At 45.7% G+C, this 21542-nt stretch overlaps 1 protein-coding gene across 2 annotated transcripts in view; it reads right to left on the bottom strand.

Annotated features, from left to right (window-relative positions):
- TDRD6 (tudor domain containing 6) overlaps positions 1-21542 on the bottom strand; it is a 1091010-nt gene that overhangs the window by 721918 nt on the left and 347550 nt on the right. For both annotated transcript variants that reach the window (XM_069236084.1, XM_069236083.1), the window contains one exon: positions 18562-18657. In XM_069236084.1, coding sequence (XP_069092185.1) covers positions 18562-18657 — 96 coding nt within the window. The remainder of the gene's footprint in view (positions 1-18561; positions 18658-21542) is intronic.

Consider the following 21542-nt stretch of genomic DNA (forward strand, 5'->3'; position numbering starts at 1 on the left):
CCTCTGGTGTCTAGTTTTCGGAAATGTCTGGTTTTGGTAAGTTTCCCTGCATGGCTGCTGAGCCCAGGACCAAAAACGCAGGTGTGCACAGCATACCAACCTATCCCCTCAACCCCTCCCCCCCTCCCCCCCTCAACCCCTCCCCCCCAGTCACTGGCACTTGGCCTACCCACACAAGTGAATACCATTTTTATCGGAAGACTTACGTGAATGCTGAGTGGAAGGAAATTTGTGGCTCCTCTCAGATTCCAGAACTTTGTCACCGAAATGTGAGGAAAAAGTGTTTTTGGGCCAAATTCTGAGGTTTGCAAAGGATTCTGAACAACAGAACCTGGTAAGAGCCCCACAAGTCACCCCATCCTCGACTCCAATAGGTGTCTAGTTTTCAAAAATGCACAGGTTTAGTAGGTTTCCTTAGGTGCCGGCTGAGCTAGAGGCCAAAATCCACAGCTTGGCACTTTGCAAAAAAAAACCAGCTCTTTTCTTTGGGTAAATGTGATGTGTCTATGTTGCATTCGATGTACTTAATTTAGCTGATGCTCCTTTTACAAAGTTTATATAGGCATTATTCAGCCACATAACAGAAGTTATGGTACATTTTTGACTGCTGTTGTACATGTTCTTATTCCCAGTTGTATTAACAGTTAGAGTAGTATGTTAACTCGTTCTTTAGATATGCTGGGGCAGCAGTATAAGTTATCAGCCACAGTTTTATATTTATTTTCACATGTAGTGTTGAAGCCCCTGCACCTGGCGATGTTGTTAAAGCTTTCACAGTTACTTACCTTTGGTAACACCTTTTCTGACTCTTTCAAACTGCAAATTTTCACCTGGTGAATTGGACCAGGCGCCTGATCGGATCTGGAAACTTTAAAGAAGTTCCTACACATGTCAACAAGGTGCCGATGTGTGGCTCTGCATCAGTTTTGCCAGCACCAGATAAGTAGTTGGGGCCTCCATATGTACGCCACCTACACACACGGACATCAGTTCCTTTCTGATACCTGTCCGCAGCCTTGGACGTGGAGTCATTGAAATCAGATGGCACAGTGTGCAGATGTTTTAGACTGGCATCTGGACTGTATGAATCATTTCCACAGAAATGGGAGGGTCAGTAAAGAATCTGCAGTAAGCCTTTATCAGAAAAGCCGTCTGGAGGTGGCTTAAGCCTGCTTGAGGCAAACCTGCCTTTAGAAGCCAGTCGTCAAGGTATGGTACTGGTATTCCCAACCTCCGTAAATGGGCTGCAACAACCATCACCTTTGTGAACACCAGACGTACATTAGTAAGGCCAAAGGGTAGCACAAAGAATTTACAGTGCCTGTGACCTACCTGAAACGGCAGGTAACATCTGTGGGATTGCAGGATGGGAAATGTGAAAATATGCATTCTGCAAGTTCAGCACTAACATCGAGTCTCCCAGGTCAGGACAGACAGAACTTGGAAGGGTGAGCATCTTGAACTTGTTTTTTCAGAGGAGGTTCAGAAGACAAAGATCTAGAACGGCCTCTGTCCTTTTTCAGCACCAGAAAATAAAAGGAATCACCACCAGTCCTGATCTCTGAAACTGGCACCCTCTCTATAGCGTCCATGGCCAAAAGTCTGAACTTCTCCTCAAAGAACGTACAAGTGGTTGTCTGGGAGGTGTCTGCTGTATGGGTGGCAAGTCAGGGGATATGATAGGAAAGGTTGGGATTATCAGAGTGGCAAAATCAGGAGCACCTGCTGGTTCTATGTGAAGCCTCTCCATCTGTGGAGATGAAAAGGACTCGATTTACTGGGTTATCCTGTGATGCCAAGGACTAATTAAAGTCCTTTTGAGGCAGCTGCAAGGAGGAGAGGAAAAAGTCTGGGTAGTGCATTGCCACCAAAACGCTGACAACCTGCAGCATAGTGTCAGGTCCAAGGCCTCAGCCACCCTCCCGATCACAGTGGCAAAGAAGGAAAAGTCCTAAGTAGCCACTGCCTGATTAGGCGAGGATAGGCCAATGTCAGTGGAGGTGTCCAACCCACTAGCATCCAGAAGTCTTAAAAAAATATTGCGCACTTCATACAAACTGTCATTGTAGCCACCACAGTCTTAATTCGCAGTGGTGGTATGTGACAATAAAATAGGACCTTGTTCCAGCATCTGTGCTGGCATCGAGGCTCAGGCCGGAGGGCTTTCCAAGGGATTCAGTCGAGCACCAAACATTTTCTACTGTCTTATACTTCTTAAACTCCTTAAAGTGCTGTAGAGTCGCTGTTCTCAATTGAAGTATATAGAGAGTCAACTCCTTACTCAGGGAGAGACTACAAGGCCAGAGGGTGCTCAGGGCATCGTTACTTGGATTGGTGCAAGTGGTGGGTGTAGGAAAGTGCCCCTTTTGGCATGGTTACTGCCCCACTTATTGCCTTGTACTGATACTGACTTGACTGTGTGTGTGTGTGTGTGTGTGTGCTGGGATCCTGCTAACCAGTCCCCAGCACCAGTGTTCTTTCCTACACTGTACCATCTCTAAGTCTCTTGTCGAAAGTACCAGTACTACCAATGGCTCTGTGACCAGGGAGGGTCCATAGGAGCTGCAGCCTTTATTGTGCCACGCTAAGGGACCCCTCACCAAGCACATGCACACTGCCATTGCAGATTGTGTGTGCTGGTGGGGAGAAAAAGGTAAAATCGACATGGCACCCCTTCTACGGTGCCATGCCCACTAACTACTGCCTGAGGCAAAGTTAAGTCACCCCTCTAGCAGGCCTTACAGCCCAAGGGCAGGGTGCACTATACCACAGGTGAGGACATAGCTGTGTGAGCAATGTCACCCTGCAGTGCCTAAGTCCACTCATACACATTGTAAGTGCAGTGTGGCCATATTAGGTACATGGCCTGGAAGTTTGTCATTACGAACTCCACAGCTCCACGATGGCTTCACTGAAGGCTGGGAGATTTGGTATCAACCTTCTCAGCACAATAACCCACACTGATACCAGTGTGGGATTTAGTGTACAATGCACACAGTTAGCATCTTAGAGATGCCCCCTGTATTTTACCCAACTCTTTAGTTTAAGGCTGACCAGTCTGTACCAGTCTGCCACTAACATACAAGTTTCCGACCCTATGGGGGGAGAGCCGTTGCACGCTCTGGGATCAGGAGCAAAGCCTGCTCTGGATATAGGTGCTCTACACCTCCCACCTGCAGGAACTGTAACACTTGTCTCCCCCCCACCCACCCCCCGACAAAGACACAATTTTGGCGGCAAGTCCAACAGAAAAATGACAAAGAACAAGAAGGGGTGACCACCCCAGATGGAACCATCTGCAAGGTGTCCAGAGCTGAAGTGACCCCCTTCTAACAGAATCCTCGATCTTGTTTTGGAGGATAGGGATCAATAGGGCTAGGAATGTGCCCTCCTCCCCAAAGGGAGTGGGAACAGAAAGGGTGCAGCTACTCTCAGGGACATTAGCCATTGACTACTTCCCTCCGACCCCTATAACGTCCCTAAAGAAAACAAGTTACTTACCTGTAAGTGTAGTTCTCTAGCACTGGAATCTTTCATAGATTCACATGCTTGAATCATTCCCCGCACTAGAGATGGGAGTTCCCCAGTACCTTATAATAGCAATGCAATGATAACTATAGTGCATGAAGGCCCAAGGCCTCCCACTTTACTAGTCTATCCCGGTCACTCAAGAAAAAAAGAAAAAGAAAAGAAAGAGACCAAACCTAGGTTGCAGCCAATCAGGCTGCCCTGCAGAACACTCCTGTGAGAAGCTCCAGTCCCTCAGATTTTCCAAAGCACGAGTGCCGAAGTACCTGAGGAAGATAGCGTGTAACGGAGAGCTTCCAAAGGGAGGAGGGAGGGTTGCTTGTGAATCTATGAAAGATACCTGTAACTGTAGTTCCTCCAGTATTGGAAAGTTATTTCTTATTCCAGTATTGGAACTTTCATAGATTCACATGCTTGAATATGATTAGCAAGCAGTAGTGAAGCACGGTGTATGCTTAACATTCATGTAACAATTGAAAGAACCAATACTAATGCTGTAGTTTGGACTCTTGCTCTGGGCAAGGCTGCTGGTTTAAGGATGACAGTACTTATGTTTGTAGGCGACTATGTCTATCCTACAACAAGTCGCAACTGCTGTCCCAACACTTTCGGCTCACTGGCAGCACCTCACCAAAAACACAAATAGTAAAAGGGGATTTGTGGCAGCCTTTACCCATGGACTTGAGAATAAGACCTCTCAAGGGGTGTTGTGGTTAAACGGAGATTGCCCCTTTCTCAGATACATCATGTCTCAATCAAACACAGGCAATAACGAAGATGCAGTAAAGTTTCAATAGTTTTTATTCCACTCAACTGCAATCTACGATATGTTGCATGGGCTGCAATGATTAGGATAATGAACTGTGCAAGAAACGTAATTGTGAAGACAAGAGTCATTATTACAAAGACCCCCACCATCTTGCAATAGCATGTAAAAGACATAAGAGGTGTAATATGTCCTAATACCCTAATATGATAGGCCTAACCTCCTACCTAAAGGAGAGCTGGGTTTGCTAAACCTAATCTGCCAATGCCATGTCCCTGAGAAGAGCCCCACACCCTTGTTACCTTGGAATGAGGTCTCTATCTCAGACTCCGCAGGGACACGAAGACTGGGTCAACGTCAAGACGACGTGCAGCATCGATATCAGCGATGGTGGCGATGCCCTCTGGTCGGAATCCCTCTGATTATCTGTCTAAAGTGTGATGTATTTATACAGATTTACCAGGATTCCTGGCGTAGTTGTGTTCCCAAACAATAACAGACATGATTGGTGTGGCAATTATAAACAAATCCCTCAAAAGTATAGAGAGGGAAAGTCCCTAAGTGTGAACACCTACTGTTTGTTTGTCTTTGATGCTTGATCTTGACGCCTTAGCACTGTGGCACTGATAATGCAAAGTATAACAAGTGGCCTAACTATAAACAAGGCAGCCATCTTAGATGAATTAAATAATGGGCTAAGACAGAGAAAGCTAAGTAGGTTAAAGTCACTAGGTGACGGGGGCACAAGTCTGCAAGCCAAAGGCTAAGCTAACTCCTGTTATCCCATTAAAACAAACTAGGATTCACTACACTACGAATGATAAACAGAACTAAGTGATTGACCCTTATTAAAACAATAAGTTAATAAACCGTCCTAAACACCCAACAATGTATTGTGAAAGGAAGAAAAAATTAGTATGCAATATGAGGAACACATACTGGGATGGAGGGAAAAAGAATATAATAGCTTACCGTTATTGGAACAGATGCCGTAGCCCCGCTTGTCCCACTGCTGAATCGCCTTGTGACATTTCTTCTAAGCAGTAATGCTTTGCAGAAGTGTGAGAGCTCTTCCAGGTAGCAGATCTGCAAATGTCCTGGATGGGCAAACCAGCAAAAAGCGCTGTGGATGCTGCGACAGCCCTTGTTAAATGCGTATGTGTTGGTCTGTAAAGAGGCATTCTGTCGCTTTGTGAACAGATTGCACTAGATATCCATCTAGCAATCCCTTGTTTGGAGAGTGGTCGACCTTTCCTAGGGCACTGAACGCCATGAACAGCTCATTGGATTTGCCAAAGTCTTTCGTTTTACCTAGATAAAATCTGAGACATTGTTTGACATCCAAGGAACGAAGAGCCTGTTCCGCCGGTGTCGAAGGATTTGGGCAATGCGATTTTAGGACTACTGGCTGATTACTGTAGAAACTCCGAAGGAACTTTGGGTATGAACTTTGATTTGTTTGCAGCATTACCTTATTTTCCTTAAGCTCCACAAAAGGGTCTTGAATAGTGAAGGCTTTACTTTCGCTAACCCTTCTAGCTGAGGTTTGGGCAAGAAGAAGCTTGACGTTCCCTGACAGGAATTTCAAGTCTGCCCTGTGTATAGGATTGAATCAATGCTTCATTAATTGGGATAAAACTACATTGAGTTGCCAAGACGGTGGAGGTGGTCTGACTGGCGAGAAAGAAATTAAAAGTCCTTTGAGAAACTGTTTAACAATCCTCGTCAACCACAAGTTCCCTGATAGTCTATAACAGGATATTGCAGCCAAGTGGACTTTAATTGAAGCACTAGCCAAACCTGCTCTCGCTAAATGGAGAAGATAAGGGAGTATCTGCTCCGGCGATGATAACAGGTGCAATTGAGCTTGTTTGCACCATATGCAAAATCTCCATTTAAGACAGTAAGTCCTGTTTGTAGCATCTGCTGAAGCTCTGGCAAGAATGACTACAGTCCGAGGAGATGTTTAAGTGTGCCAATTCATTCTGTTCAGGCGCCATAGTCAAATGAAGTGATAATAGATCCGGGTGGAGAACCTGACCGTTGCTCATTGTTAGCAGCCATGGTGTTACTGGTAGAGAGATGCTGTGGCTCTCAGAGGAGAAGCAGCTCCGTATACGAATGTTGTTGAGGCCATGCGGGGGCAATCAGAAGATTTTGCAGTGCTCCTTCTTGATCCTGGCTAGGACTCTTGGAATGAAGGGAATGGGAGGAAAAGCGTAAGCATAAATTCCTGACCATGCCAATGAAAATGCATTCCCCCAAGAGCCCGGATGGTGATCCCAACTTACAAACAACTGGCATTTTGCATTCTGGGGAGTGGCAAAAAGGTCCAGGTTTGGCTTGCCCTGTTGAGAGAAGATGTGATGTAGCACCCTCTGATCCAATTCCCATTCGTGGCTGGATATTGTCAACCTACTGAGACCGCTATGACATTCTGACTACCCCGGCACGTGTTCCGCCCAAAGATTGTATCATCGAAAGACCCCTTGGAGTGTGTTCACTGATTGTTCAGTTGCTCTTGGAAGGGTTGCATTCTGAGACGGCAGAATGGCACCAGAGTGATACAGGAAGACATCATCCCTAACAGGGACTTGAAGAGGTAAACTGAAACAGGCTTTCTTTTTTTAACCGGTCTGGCCAAGGAAATTTGTTTTTTCTGTCTCTCCCTTGTAGGAGCCACCTTGTGTGTCAAGAAAGACACCCAGAAAGGTAAGCTTTTTAAAGGTTGAAAAGCTGATTTGTTGGTTGATAGCAAGGCCTAATTTTCTGAACAGCTCTACACTGGGCCTTGATGAGCCAGTCGTCCAAATACAGGAATAACTGATGATTTTGTTTTCTGAAGAATGCTGCAACTGGAGCTAAGAATTTGGTGAAAATTCTGGGGCCGATTTCAGGCCAAAAGGAAGAACTTTCAACTGGAAGTGACCTCAGACTACCACGAATCTGAGAAACTTTCTGTGGATGGATGTATAGGAATGTGGAAATATGCGTCCTGGAGATCGTGAGTCGACATATAATCTCCTGGACTGGGAAGGGAGAGAATATTGGTTAAAGTAATCATACGTAATTACTCTTGAGGTAAGCATTTAGCTCTCTGAGATCCAAGATTTGGCGCCGTTCGCTCCATTTCTTCTAGACAAGAAAGAAACTTGAATAAAACCCCTTCTTTCTGTCTGAAACAGGAACCTTTTCTATTGCTCTATTCTTGAGCATTGCTGGGACTTCTTTTCTGAGAAGATTTAGGTGTTTCAAAATGCATTGAAGCGGTCTTCCTGGTGGAACTTGCAGGAACAGCATTGTATTGCCGAATTCGATAAGGTTTAACACCCACTGGTTCGATGAATAAGTTATGACTTCAGCTCGGCGCCGTCCAACGTGGGAGATTAGCCCGACCGTCACTCCTACGACTCCGACTTCACCTTTGTCGGTGTTTGAAATCGAGCCTCTTAAGGAGCCGGCGGCTTCTCCGGAGCAGGAGCTGCCTGGCCCTTCATCGGCTTCTATGCCGGCACCGACACCGCAAGCATACCCAGCTTTCCCGGCGCCGGGTACGGATCCTGCTGCATTTTTAAATGCCATGTTCAATATAATTTCCACCATGGCGCCTGGTGGAGGGCATGCGGGTCCGTCGGGCTCTTTGGCTTTTAATTTGGGTGCTCCGGCTTCCTTACAAGCCGACGACCTTCATGCCTTTTTTTCCGGCTGGAGCCGCTACGGCGCCAATGCCCTTGGCGTCACCAAGGAGACCAGCGACGCCTACAACGTCTGCAACTCCGGCGGATTCTCCACGGATGCAGTCTGTCAAGGTGCCTGTGGCGCCAGAGAGTCCGGCGTCGGATGGATCCGAGGAACGGCGCCGGAGAAGATCTTTGGCGTCAGCCGACGCCTTATCGACACCGGGTCTCGAGTCCAGACTCCGGTCCAGACGTCTAGCTCTGCGCCTTCTGGAGGAAGAGGAGTATAGCAGGCAACATCTGGAAGAAGGCGAAATCTTGGAGCCTTCGGGTGATTTTCAAGGGCTGGACCCTGCGAGCGGTATTGATACTTCCCCTGAATGGGATTTGGCTTCCCCTGGGGAGTATACTGTAGAGGCTGCATCTTTTCATGCAGTGATAAGGAAGGCTTCAGACTTTTTAGATCTTCCTCTTCCGGCTGCTGAGGTGAAAAGGAACCTTTTGACGGTAGTGCTGCTTCCAGCCTCTGTGGTGGCAGAGCCTCTCTTGCCCTTCAATGAGGCTCTCCTGGACCCCATCAAGGACATTTGGAAGAAACCTGTGACTTCTACAGCTGTCAACAGGGCGGTAGCAAGGCGCGATTGTGCGGCTCCAGGTGACCCGGACTTCCTCTCCAAACATCCAACTCCGGAGAGTTTGGTTGTTCAGGCTTCCTGTTCTTCCCGGTCCTCTCCTGGTTCGTTCCCCAGGACCCATGCGGACAGGGAGTCAAAGAAAATGGACCACGCTGCAAAGAAGGCCTTTTCGTCATGCAGTATGGCCTTGAAGTCGACCAATGCAACCTGCATTTTGGAACGCTATATTCATGCCCTTATGGAGGAAGCAAAAGGTCATCCAAACTTGCCGCAAGAGGTGTTGCATTTGCTAGCGGACGCTCGGCGGCAGCGACCCAGGTGATCCAGTCTGGGTTGGACACCTCTGATTCTGTGGCAAGGGCTATGGGCACATCCATAGTATCGAGACGTCAGGCTTGGCTGCGCTCATCAGGCTTTTCTACGGATGTGCAGGCGACTCTCCTGGATCTGCCTTTTGATGGAGAAAAACTCTTTGGGATAAAGGCAGATTCTGCTCTTCAACGGTTCAAAGCGAGCAGGGCCACAGCGAGGTCATTAGGACTTCAGGCAGCTACTTCCTCTTCCTTTAGATAGTATAGGAAGTTTAGGGGTTTTGGACGTGGCTCCTCCTTTCGTGGCAGATTCCAGGCACCACAATAACAATCTACAAGCTCTCTGCCTTATAGATCCTTTAGAGGCAGGGGCAGAGTACGTACAGGGGGAGCAACCCAGCAGCACTCTGCCTCTTCCTCGGGTGGGGTGCAGCAGGGAAAGCAGCCTTAGTCCTCCTCCACTCCCTGTTCACTTGTCTCTGGTAGGGGGAGACTTGCCCAATTTCTTCCAATGTGGGAGTTTATAACATCAGACTCTTGGGTCATCGACATTGTGAAGAGAGGGTATGCTCTTCCCTTTCGGGAGTTCCCTCTTACCTTCCCTCCCCGCCCATCCTTCTGCTCGGAAGACCATCTTCTGTTACTGCAACAGGAGGTGTTATCCCTATTGGCAAAAGGCGCAGTAGAGTTGGTTCCCAAGCAGGAGAGGGGTCAGGGCTGTTATTCAAGATACTTCCTGATCTCCAAAAAGGATGGTCGGTTGAGACCAATTCTGGACTTGAGGATTTTGAATTGGTTCCTCAGGCAGGAAAAGTTCAAAATGCTGACCCTTTCACAGGTTCTTTTGGCGTTGAACGAAGGAGATTGGATGGTGTCTGTTGATTTCCAGGATGCGTACTTCCATATTCCGGTCCTCAAATTGCACAGGAAGTATCTCCGGTTTGTGGTGGGATTGCAGCATTATCAGTTTGCGGTCCTCCCGTTTGGTCTTACTTCAGCACCTCGAGTCTTCACAAAGGTGATGCGGTGGTAGCGGCAGAGCTCAGAAGAAGAGGGATAGCGGTGTTTCCCTATCTGGACGATTGGTTGATCAAAGCCAAGACTCTGGAGCTCGTGCGGCGTCACCTGCAGTCGACAACTCAGTTGTTGTACGACCTGGGTTTTTCAGTCAATGTGCCCAAATCTCACCTGGAGCCCTCTCAACGCCTCCTGTTCATAGGGGCAGTACTGGACACAACATTGAATCAGGCCTTTCCTCAGCCCCAGCGGGTTCAGGACATTCAGGCGTTGATTCCGATATTTCGAAATGGAGCAGTAGTTCCAGTCCTCAAGGTCCTTCGTCTGCTCGGTCTGTTTGTTTCTTGCATACTGCTAGTCACTCATGCACGCTGGCACATCAGGGCTCTTCACTGGTGTGTCCGCAGGCAGTGGTTTCATCACAAAGGGGATCTCGAAGATTCGATTACGATCACCAGAGACACTGCAGAGGATCTTCAGTGGTGGGCAGCAATCGGCAACCTGTCGCAAGGAAGGCCGTTCTCGCTACCTCCGCCGGTGGCCACAGTTGTAAAGGATGCTTCCACTCTAGGTTGGGGAGCTCATCTGAGGGACCTGGAGGTCAAAGGCCTTTGGTCCCCAGTGGAACAGAGCTTTCACATCAATCTGTTTGAATTGCGGGCAGTACGTCTAGATCTCAAGGCCTTCCTCCCTTCCATTCGCAGTCAGTCAGTCCAGATTCTGACGGACAACACTACCACGATGTGGTATATAAACAAGCAGGGAGGAGTGGGGTCGTACCTTCTTTGCAGAGAAGCTCTTCGACTCTGGTCCTGGCTTCAGGACCACAAGATCTGCTTGGTAGCAAATCATTTGGCCGGGGTTCTGAATGTACGTGCAGATGTTCTCAGTCGACGCAGCTCGGTCAACCACGAGTGGCGTCTTCATCCAGATCTGGTTCTTTACATCTTCCAGATGTGGGGGTGTCCGCAGATAGATCTGTTTGCTACTCAGGAGAACGCGCAGTCCCCTTTACTTTGCAGCCTCCAGTATCCGGTGCAAGGAGCTTTAGGGGATGCGTTTTAGATGCCCTGGAAGGGTCAGTTGCTTTACATGTTTCCTCCCATACCCCTGATTCCTTGAGTTCTGAGGAAGATCCGCCAAGACCGAGCCCAGGTCATCTTGATAGCTCAAGATTGGCCAAGAAGGGTGTAGTACACAGACCTTCTCCAACTCTCTCTGTGCCCTCCGCTCCATCTCCATTACAGGGTGGACCTCCTCTCGCAGTCGCAGATTCTACATCCCCACCTCCAGAGTCTGCACCTTCATGTCTGGAGATTGAACGGGGCAATCTTAGTGCTTTTTCCCTCCTACCGGAAGTGGTGGATGTTATTTTATCGGCCAGGCGACACTCCACCAAATCGATCTATGCAAATCGATGGGCTAAATTTGTACGTTGGTGTGGAGAGAACCGAATTGATCCCTTAAAGGCTCACTTGTTTGATATATTATCATTTGCTCTTTCCTTGGCGCAGAAGGGTTGTGCAGTTGCCACAGCTAAGGGATATTTATCTGCACGGTCGGCTTTTCTGTGCCTCCCTGATCAACCTTCCTTGTTTAAATCTCCAATTGTTTTGAGGTTTGTAAGGGGCTCACTAATAAGTTTCCGCCCTCACCATTTGTTATGCCACAGTGGGACCTTAATTTAGTATTTCTAATGGGATCGCCATTTGAACCAATGCATTCTTGTGCTTTGCGTTTGCTGGTTCTTAAGACTGTATTCCTGGTAGCCATAACATTGGTCAGAAGAGTCAGTGAGCTTCAGGCTCTTAGTGTATAGTCTCCATACCTTTCCTTCTTTAGAGACAAAGTGGTGTTAAGGACCAAGGCGGCTTTCCTCCCGAAGGTTGTTACACCCTTTCACTTGGGGCAGTCTATTACTCTCTCTTCCTTTTACCCTCCGCCTCATCCATCCAAGGAGGAAGAGAGGCTCCACCAACTGGATCCACGAACAGCATTGAGCTTTTGTCGACAGGACGAGGGAGTTCAAGCAAGATGATCAGCTCTTTGTTGGATACGTGGGGAAGAGGAAAGGCAGAGCAGTCCACAAGAGAACGCTATCCAGGTGGGTCATTCTCTGTACTAAGCTTTGTTATTCCTTAGCTAAGAAAGAACCACCTGTGGGGCTTCGTGCTCATTCCACCAGAGCTAAGGCTGCCTCTTCTGCTTTAGCTAGGGTGTTCCTGTGGTTGACATCTGCAGGGCGGCAACTTGGGCATCCCTCCATACTTTTGTCAAGCATTGTTTGGATTCTGGAGGTTAGGAGGGATGGCCATTTTGCTCGCTCGGTGCTGCAGGATTTCTTGGTTTGACCATTCGGGCACCCACCTCCGGAGGTAGAACTGCTTTGGGACTATTCTTTAGGTGAGGAATCCACATGTAGGTGTATCCATCAGAAGAATAAGTTAATTACCTTCAGTATCCATGACGACTAGGAGTCCTCAAAGATTTCAAAGAGGACTCTCTCCGAAGTCGCCTTTCCTTTCTCTTCTTGGAACGGGCCAGGAACAATTTAGCCTCCCTTTCCTTAAGCGCCTTAGGGTTCATGCGCTGGCAGGAACCGCATGAATCGACCTCATGGTCGAAACTAAGGCGCCAGATACAATTTTCATGGGGGTCAGTGACCGACATTCGACCTCAGCACTGGTTACAAGGTTTAAGACCAGATTTTCTTGGCTGTGACATTGTAACTACAGATGCGCAACTGTAGCTCCCTGTTAGCCTCGAAGAAAAAACGTTATTCGAAGGCACGGAAAAAAGGGAACTGACGTCTACACGTCGATGAGGGCTTCTTATTGCCTAGATGACGTCATACGGCGTCGCGTGGAGTCGGGCAATTGTGACGTCATCGTTGACGTGCAGAGCTAGAAGAAATTTCCGTCGAAGCTGGCGTGAGGGGAGAATTCTTTAGGTGAGGAATCCACAGGTAGGTGTATCCATCAGAAGTAATTTTTTGCCAATTGCGTAAATGTTGAGATATCTTTCATCCTATTTTTGAATTTGAGGAAAGATAGGTAGCTGGAGTTAGTATTAAGTAATGGACTATGGCCTGAATCCTTTGCTTGCCCTCCAGCTCTGTAGTTTTGCGTGTTCCTAGTATAGGCTGCTTGGGGAGGCTGTCTGTCAGTATTGAGTATGGAAGGATTGGTAAGCAGAGGCGAAAGCTGGATATTTATATTGCTGGAATCCCCCTGTGTAGGATGGACACCCCCTCCTCTGGCACTCCAAAAAGGTTGTTTTCTAAACTGTAGGGTCCCAAAAGACTAGGAAGTGTCCGTATCGGTCTTTATAGTCTGCAGGGCATCATCAATATGTTTCCCAAAAGGGGCTTTGCCCTCAAAAGGCAAGTCAAGAATTTTATTCTGCACTTCAGGTTTAAATGAACTTGCATGAAGCTACCCCTTCCTTCTTAGAACGGCAGCTCCTGCCAACTGTTGAAAAGCAGTGATAGCGATATCCATTGCACAGACAATGACTTCAGCCGAAGTTCTTTCCCCCTCCTGCAGTATTTTGTTTGCCTCTGCCATTGTCCTCTGGGAGCTAGTCTAAGTAAGGAGCGTTGTCAGCTCATAGCTGCCTGTCATACCTGCCTATCACTGCTAATTAATTTGACACCCTCACTGTAAGAGAAGACATTGAGGAGAAGCGCTTTCCTATATTATCAAGTCTTCTTCCATCATTGTCAGGTGGTGCAGAAATTGGCACCCAAGGATTCCTAGATCTTTGCTGGGCCGCCTGAGTAATAAATAAGTCGGGTTTGGGACGTCCGGTTAGACAGGCTGGGGCATCATCTGATGCCTTATATTTCTTATCTAAGCAGGGTAGGACCACAGTGACAGGATTTTTCATAGCCTTCAGTCCCTCATCCTATTTATAGTCAACTATGGGCATTTACCTTACACGTTTTTGGTAGGGCTCCTTAAAGTCACAAAGAAAGCAGTCCATCTGCTTTACTGGCATGGGTAATGCAAATCTTTTTGTGGCCCGCTCCAATAAACTGTGGACATCGTCCCCCTATCCCCCTAGTCCTGTCATTGATGGTAAAGATGCAGTTGTCAATGATGGTGTCATCATCATGTGCACATTTGAGGAACCTGCATGCCATGCTTGTCGTAGTTGTAGAGGTAGTCGATGTTGCTGTAGACACTTTTCTTGTCGATGACGTGGACGTTGTCAACTATGTAAGTGTTTTTCCAGAAGGCTCCATGAAGGAATGCAGACTCGTAGGAGGTGGTGTAGGAGAAGCCTTTTTATGACGTTCTGATGAGGCAGAACGCTCTTTTCCCTCTTTGTGGGAGGATGTAGAACTCCTGTGAGGAGAACTAGAAGGGCCGTGAGCATTATAAGACTCTTGAGTAATCTTTTGTAAGGCTTTCCTGGGCTTTATTCGGAAAGCGTGAGGCGATCTGTCCCTTTTTTTTTTTTGTTTAGGATGTAGACGACTCCTTGCTGTCAGAACCAGAAACAAGATTTTATCTTGATTTTAACTTCTGGAGCCAAAAGAACAGCCTGCCCTCCATGTCCTTAAGAGTTTTGTTTGAGAATTTTCTGCATACCTTACAATCCTTCACAGAATGGTCTAGAATAGATAGAGGCAATGTATGCAGTCCTTGTGAGGATGTTCAAAATGGAGCCTCTTCTTGCCACAGGTCTTGCAGTCTCTGAAGAGACTCTTTTCCACTTTGACAGACATGGTGATTGAAGCAAAAATCAGATTTTCTCTAAACCAGGAAAAGGTTTAGGAGATTTTAACTGATAAAATTAATATTCTGAGGAAAAAATATACCAGAAATAATTCTTGAATGGTGTGACTGAGGAGAGCTCAGTGGAGACTCCCTAGCACAACATCCGTTAGAAAATCTGAGGGACTGTTCTAGAGGGAAGGGCAGCCCAATTGGCTGAAACCTAGGTTTTGTCCCTTTTTTTTTTGTTTGTTTTAAGGTTACAGGGATAGACTACTAAAGTGGGAGGCCATAGGCCTTCATGCACTATAGTTATCACTGCACTGCTATTATAAAGGTACCAGGGAACTCCCATCTCAACAACGAGAAATGATTCAAGAATGTGAATTATGAAAGTTCCAATACTGGAGTAATCTTGTATTTAGGGGCTCCCCTAAACCTTACTCACCAGATTACCGGTGACCTCAAGAAAAAGCAAGAACGATGACTGCTAAGCCAACCCCAGAAGAGAAGACTCCAGATGACAACTGACTTGGCCCCCAGCCCTATTGGCCTGTCTGCAGCTTCAAAGACCCCTGGTCCAAGAAGGCGATGCATCCTGTAGGACAAGCGACGTCTACAAACTCCCAGAGGACCAAGGATTCCCGAGGACAACTGCCCTCTCCAGAAGAAATATCCAAAAGGACTCCAGAAAATGCCCAGATCCGCGAGCCCTGCCCATTCTGCACCCGACGCCCGAGTCCAGGTGGCCCACTAATTCAGAGAAGGTTTCCAGGTGATTCTGACCTAGAGTCCACCCTGGGTTGACCCCTCGTGACCAAGACGACAACACCTGCAACCTGAATCTGGAGGCCCCCCCCCCCTAACCGTAACCGGATCCGACAAAGATTCCCAACACCCAAGGAAACTGCATTACTTTATGCCAAATTGTTTTCATGTGGTTATGCCCTCTAGGGGCTAACTTTATGGCTACATGACCATGTTTCTTGGAAATGCTATTTTTATTGTGGTGTCCTCTATGGACCGTTTCTAGATTTACAGTAAACATACTACAATATTTGCAGCACTTGGAAACTCGCCCCATAATGCTTTGTAGGGCATTTCCTTTACAAAACATTTGTTGCTCATATATCAGCCTTTGGTTGTTCTAAGACAATGGGACCACCTTCAAACCGTTCACCACAACATGCTCTGTCTAGGTCATTTCTGGTCCCCACACTAGGTTAGGGGGGACCCCCAAAATAATAACCCATTCCACCATCCAGTGTATTTTTAAGCTCTAATGGCTGGAACTTTGTTTTGCAACTGGGAGTAGCCCACAGCCTGTGTTTTAAAGGCCTTGTTTGAAAAAGTATTCCAGTAGGCCTACTAGCCCTTTAGTTATATGCAGGGCCACTGGAATTATGTGGCAGAAAGGACCAACATATGTAGCATGGTTGATCTATTTATATGGCAAAAAAGTGCATTTATGCATTTACAATGCCAAGAGCTCCAACTCAAGTAAATGTGAGACCTATTGCATTGCAAATGTTTGTTTATTGTTATGTTTAGCCAGGCTGCTGTACGGCATGGCTAAAAATCATTACCAAAGTTGGCAATGACCATTTACAACAGGAATAAAAATGCAGTGTCACCACAGAAAGTCTCAAAGGTGGGACCTACTGGCTTTGCCAATGCTTGTTTGTGAATGTCATGGTCTTTGACCTCAAATTTCCACTCGTGCCTACTACTATAGTTCACTAGTCATCATTCTGCACATGCAATATGACCTAAGAGCAGGTAAGGAGCAGAGTTACCCAGCACTGGGCCATGAGGTGGGAATTCATGGGTGCATTTCACGATATAAAAATGATAAATTTAAATAACATTAATTTTCAAAGGCAAACGTTGACAGTCTGTGGGCATGGTTTATATATGGCATGGACCAGTCCGTTGGGAACCAACGTTCTACAATACTGGTGCAGACAGCATGAAGCAGCCATTTAAAGTGAGGGATTCAGCAGTTTAAAGTTGAAGGCGTAGTTTCATTTTGGGTCACAAGAGTGAGAAAGGCAAACGTTCTTCATAAAACATTTAATATAACGAAGAAATGTATCCTCCTCATTTCTAAAACTAGAGATCCTGCTTGGGAGATGTTTGTTCAAAAGAAAAAAACAAAAAGGTGCCTTTCACAGTTTCTATAAAGTAATGGGAAGTGCAAAAACGTGTGTTCGCTTTTGCTGTGGGTGTTCCCACCATTCAATGTGAAATCTCTCTTTTCTGTGAGGTGGCAATTTACATGAACTGGTAAGATGCTGTGCCCTTTTGTAAACTTCCTTTCACGGGCCACTGAATTCCTACGAGATTAAAATTGCTTCAACAATACACTACTATTTCCTCTGCAAACCTTCAACAGCGACCTTTCTTCAGGACTTCCAGTACCACACACTGCCGTATCCCATCCAACCATAGGCACTTTTGGTGAAAACAATAACATGGGTAAAAATGCATAGAACCAAATTGTGCATCAAGGAAAGCACACGCCACACGTGTCTCTGAAATAAAATAGGGTTACTCTCAAAGAGACACACAGTGCTGTTAAAGCAACTAAGGAGTGTAGTACATAGAGCCCTAGTGAATGCGCAGAGGTGAAGCCAGGTCATGTGCCTTTCGTTTCGTCTCTCCCAACATCACGAAGAGGCAAACAATCGAGACACGGTCCGATACAGTGACTGGGCGTGGCACTTATCTTACATTTTGCATCATTCCGCAAGTTATTCCAAGGACTCCAAGTTCATGAGCACACCGGCTTAACCTGTCGCCTCTATTCCTTACTGTGGAAACAAAAAGCGGTGCAAATACACCTGCACTGAAAAATGTTTATGGGATATGGCCTGTTTTCCTGGCACCGCTTTTGAGATTATCAATTGTCAAACCTTGGGTAAAGGACGCCCTTCTCATCAGAAAGGCATTGTGTCCGTTTTAGCGTCTTCAAAGTGGCTGGTTGCACATTTCTTTGACTTTCCTAAATATAGCACACTGTTATTTTGTATGTTCTGTCTGATCATCGTGGTTTCACTTTGGCGTTTCCATCATCTGCGGGTGTAGCTCTTTTGACAATCTCAATGCACTGGCAGGTCCAACGAGAGAAAAAAAAATCTGTCATCCGCATGATATATGATGTGCTATTCAAGGGTTAAGTTTTATCCTCGTAAATGGAGCTTAAGAGGAGGAGAAGCGGGCCTTGTTAGAGTAATCTGCACTTCTCTCTCTCTTGTAAACGCTCTCACTTTTAAGTCAGCGAAAAGCAAAGTTAAACTGCACTAAGCTCCCTGGAAGAAACAGCTTGAAATATGAACTCTGTCTTTGAATGCACAGCAAATGTGACAAAATAACAAGATTTTAAGGCTTGTTTACAGAAAGGGAGTTCGTGAAAGGACACAGAAAACAGTTTTAGGCAGAGGACAAACTGACCCTGCTGAAACTAAAGAAAACAAAGCCAGCAAACAGGAAGCTCGAAAATGTGAGTTACAAACCACAAAAAGCCAAAGGGTGGAATGTACTCGTAGATAAACTTTCTGAAAGATCTTAAGATGTCTTTAGCAAATCAGACAGCTGTGCAGTCTGGTAGGCTGCAACCTAAAAATGGGAAGCGGATAAATACAATTTCAACACGGAATGACTTCTGCTCTTCGTTTAAAGTGTTTACTCTTAAATGACATGGATACAGAGACATTCAGAAGTCTGGATATTTCTTGATAAAAGATTGCGTAGTGCAATGTAATGGTGTAATAAATCGGAGACGTGTTTCGAGCATGGATTTGGTCTCCATTTCACTCATTCTGATTGTGTAGTGTAAGTACACATTGAAACTATTATCTGCGACATTCAAATACAGGTTATCAGCAAGCGGTTTTCATTCTGTACCTTCATAGCTATCAGTTGAATTACTTGTCCCGGTCTGTAGAAAAGATTCGTCCTGAACAGCCAGCGTCCCTTCATTCAAACTACAGGATGACATTTCTGTAACACAAGCAAACAAAATTTAAAGTCGGTTTAAAAGAAATAAATACAACTAAACACAGAAACTATATTAATTTCAGAGCAAACAATCCACAGGAAAAGGTTAACTGACTATATAGTTTACTCGAGAAATGATCTGCTACAGACTGACATGTTTGGCAAGAGGGAGAAGACCATTCAACAAGAAGTTAAAACACTGGTTCACGTTCTATAAATATTAAAGTAACTCTTCAATATTCATTCTCTTGTCTGGAACAACTAAAGTGAACGGGCTGGCAACTAAGATGCACGTCACAAATACCTCAAACGTAAGCATAGTATAAACCATTTGGTGTCGTATAGAAAGCTTTTTGGAACGAAAAAATGGACTGGGTGTCTGAAAAGCAGTAAGTACTTTTGCCCCAATAACATGAAAATACAATTCAGTTCGCCACAAGCCCTTCGGGCAAATATGCAGCATCAGCCGTTGGCTGAGTCAACATGATCATCTGCTGAAGTCTTACAATAACTTATGTGTCAAAGTAAAGATTGAAAAATTCAGCAAAAATGTGTGTTTTCATTTCCAATTATCAATTACTGACAAACTCACTTTTTCTTTCTATTTTCACAAATCATGCAACGCCAAGTCTCGCTTTCGTAATCGGATTTCACGTGCATTACCATGGCAAAATTTAATTTAAAAGCGCGAGAGTACAAGATGCCAGGGGGTAGCCAACAGGATGTTTACATTTTAAAAATGCTAAAATTAGATAACAAAGAACTCTGAAAATCCTGCACCACCATACAGAAAAATCAAAACTACAATGCTGGAGCCCACTGACTTGCCTCTGGAGACCGAGTGTGCTTCTCGAAACAAAAAGTCTGTGTTACGGGAGAGCCCACCCCAACTCCCACCTTTCCACATCGTCATGTTGTAGATACAACACGGCTTTGTTTTCTAGATGGCGAGACGGTGCCACTGGGACATAATACGCATCCAGTAAAAATTAAAGAGGGGAAATCGGCGTGCCCTTAGGAAGAAAATAGCAATGACTTCTCCCCAAAATAGTTTGTTTCCACTGAAAACAGACGCACACATAACCAAGAAATAACTTAAAAGGTTGGCTTCAAAAATATATTACCACTGCAGCGTTTCAACTTCCCCTTACTCTGCTAGTAAGCGCTGCTTTCTCTACGACAGTTTAGCTTGATTTTTCAAAAAGCACCACCAGTGAATATTCGAAATAGAACGCAGCGCCGCTGAGAGATGCGGTGATCAGGTAGTGCTGCTACTTGTGCTCAGTCTCTCTAGATGCACAGATTAAGAACTGCAAATTTGGAGGTTTTTCTCAGGAATCCGGTAATTCTGTCCCGAACACGTGTTCAAAACATACATTTTCGCTCTGGACAGCAAAGGATCTGCTGCGTAAATTTATTAGCTACAAGCTGGCCAAGTTTACTGAAAACTGTTTACTGCCATGCAAGTGATGTGTGTGTATACAGCTACTCTGTAGTTAAGGTTAACTCACAGGTTACTCATGAAATTCACTTTTTGCTTTCATTAATTGTTAGACGATTGGAGCTCTGGTTCTCAGCTTCAAATTTCATGCAGACTGGTTAAGGAAGCCAAAGTTATTTGGGATGATCCAACGTAGCATTGCCCTTAACATGTTCCACAGAACTGTTTGCTCTCCACTACAGCAAAAAAATGAACGGAAATATATAAAACTTTGGCAATAATAAAGTTCAAGGTATGCAAGATTCACCATTTGAAACTGTCAGAACTTTGCAGTTGATAGACTTTTTCCTCCAGGTCTTCAGGAGCTGAGGTGTGCATGAACCCAGAAGTCACCAATGAGCATGTGTTCAAGCAGTGACTGTTAACCTTAGGACCAACAAGCAACCACATGAAAGGGCGCTTGGCAGTGTAGGATGCCACAGGGCTTGGTAATGGTGAAAGGGCACTATTATCTGGGTGGGCTGCTTGTCAATTAAGAAGCTACTAAGAAAGGCAGTACAGCTCAGCAGGATTTAATCCGCAACATATGTTTAGAGAAGGAACCTTTATCTGGATATCAACAGAAAGACTAGAGAATTACCTGTGTCTACTCCGAGGCCAATGGCCACATGAGAGTGGAGTGCAGATGCTGTTTATTTGGATGCCTTGTAAATGACTCTTTAGCACCCAAGGCCCTTTGATTCATACAGGCAAAGTATACATAAACCTTGATCTGAACTTCCTGTGTATGACTAAGGCACAAGCACAACAGTGACTTCCAAATATCCACATGCCTCTGATGAGGCACAGAAGAGTTCCTATGCACTATTTTCGAACATAGAAAGATGAAAACGTACTGAGCTGGATTAACACGATCTTGGAAAGTGAAATACCAAACACTTCTCAATTCTTATCATTAGAAATTCCCAACAAGGTACATATGCCCAGGAGTGAAATCCGGACCTCTGCACTCGTTTTATCATAGCTAAAAAAAAAATCGTTAGGAATGGGGCAGCAAACCATTATCAACAAAAAAGGTATGGTAAACATGGAAATATGCATGCATGGAAGAGAAGGTGCACAGACCCACAAACATTTAAGTGAGGGGCAGATATAGAAACCGTTATGGGCTAGATGAAGACTGCATAAAAAGCAAACAAAAAACAGAGTAAGGACAAACTAGAGACCAGTGAAGACTACACTGTAGGAAAATGGTTCCCTGTTGCAGTTACCCCCCACCTTTTGCCTGATATTGATGCTGACTTGACTGAGAAGTGTGCTGGGACCCTGCTAACCAGGCCCCAGGACCAGTGTTCTTTCACTAAAAATGTACCATTGTTGCCAAAATTGGCACAGCCCTGGCACACAGATAAGTCCCTTGTTAATGGTACCCCTGGTACCAAAGGCC

This window comes from Pleurodeles waltl, chromosome 5, assembly GCF_031143425.1.
Source record: "Pleurodeles waltl isolate 20211129_DDA chromosome 5, aPleWal1.hap1.20221129, whole genome shotgun sequence".
In the NCBI taxonomy this organism is placed as follows: domain Eukaryota; kingdom Metazoa; phylum Chordata; class Amphibia; order Caudata; family Salamandridae; genus Pleurodeles; species Pleurodeles waltl.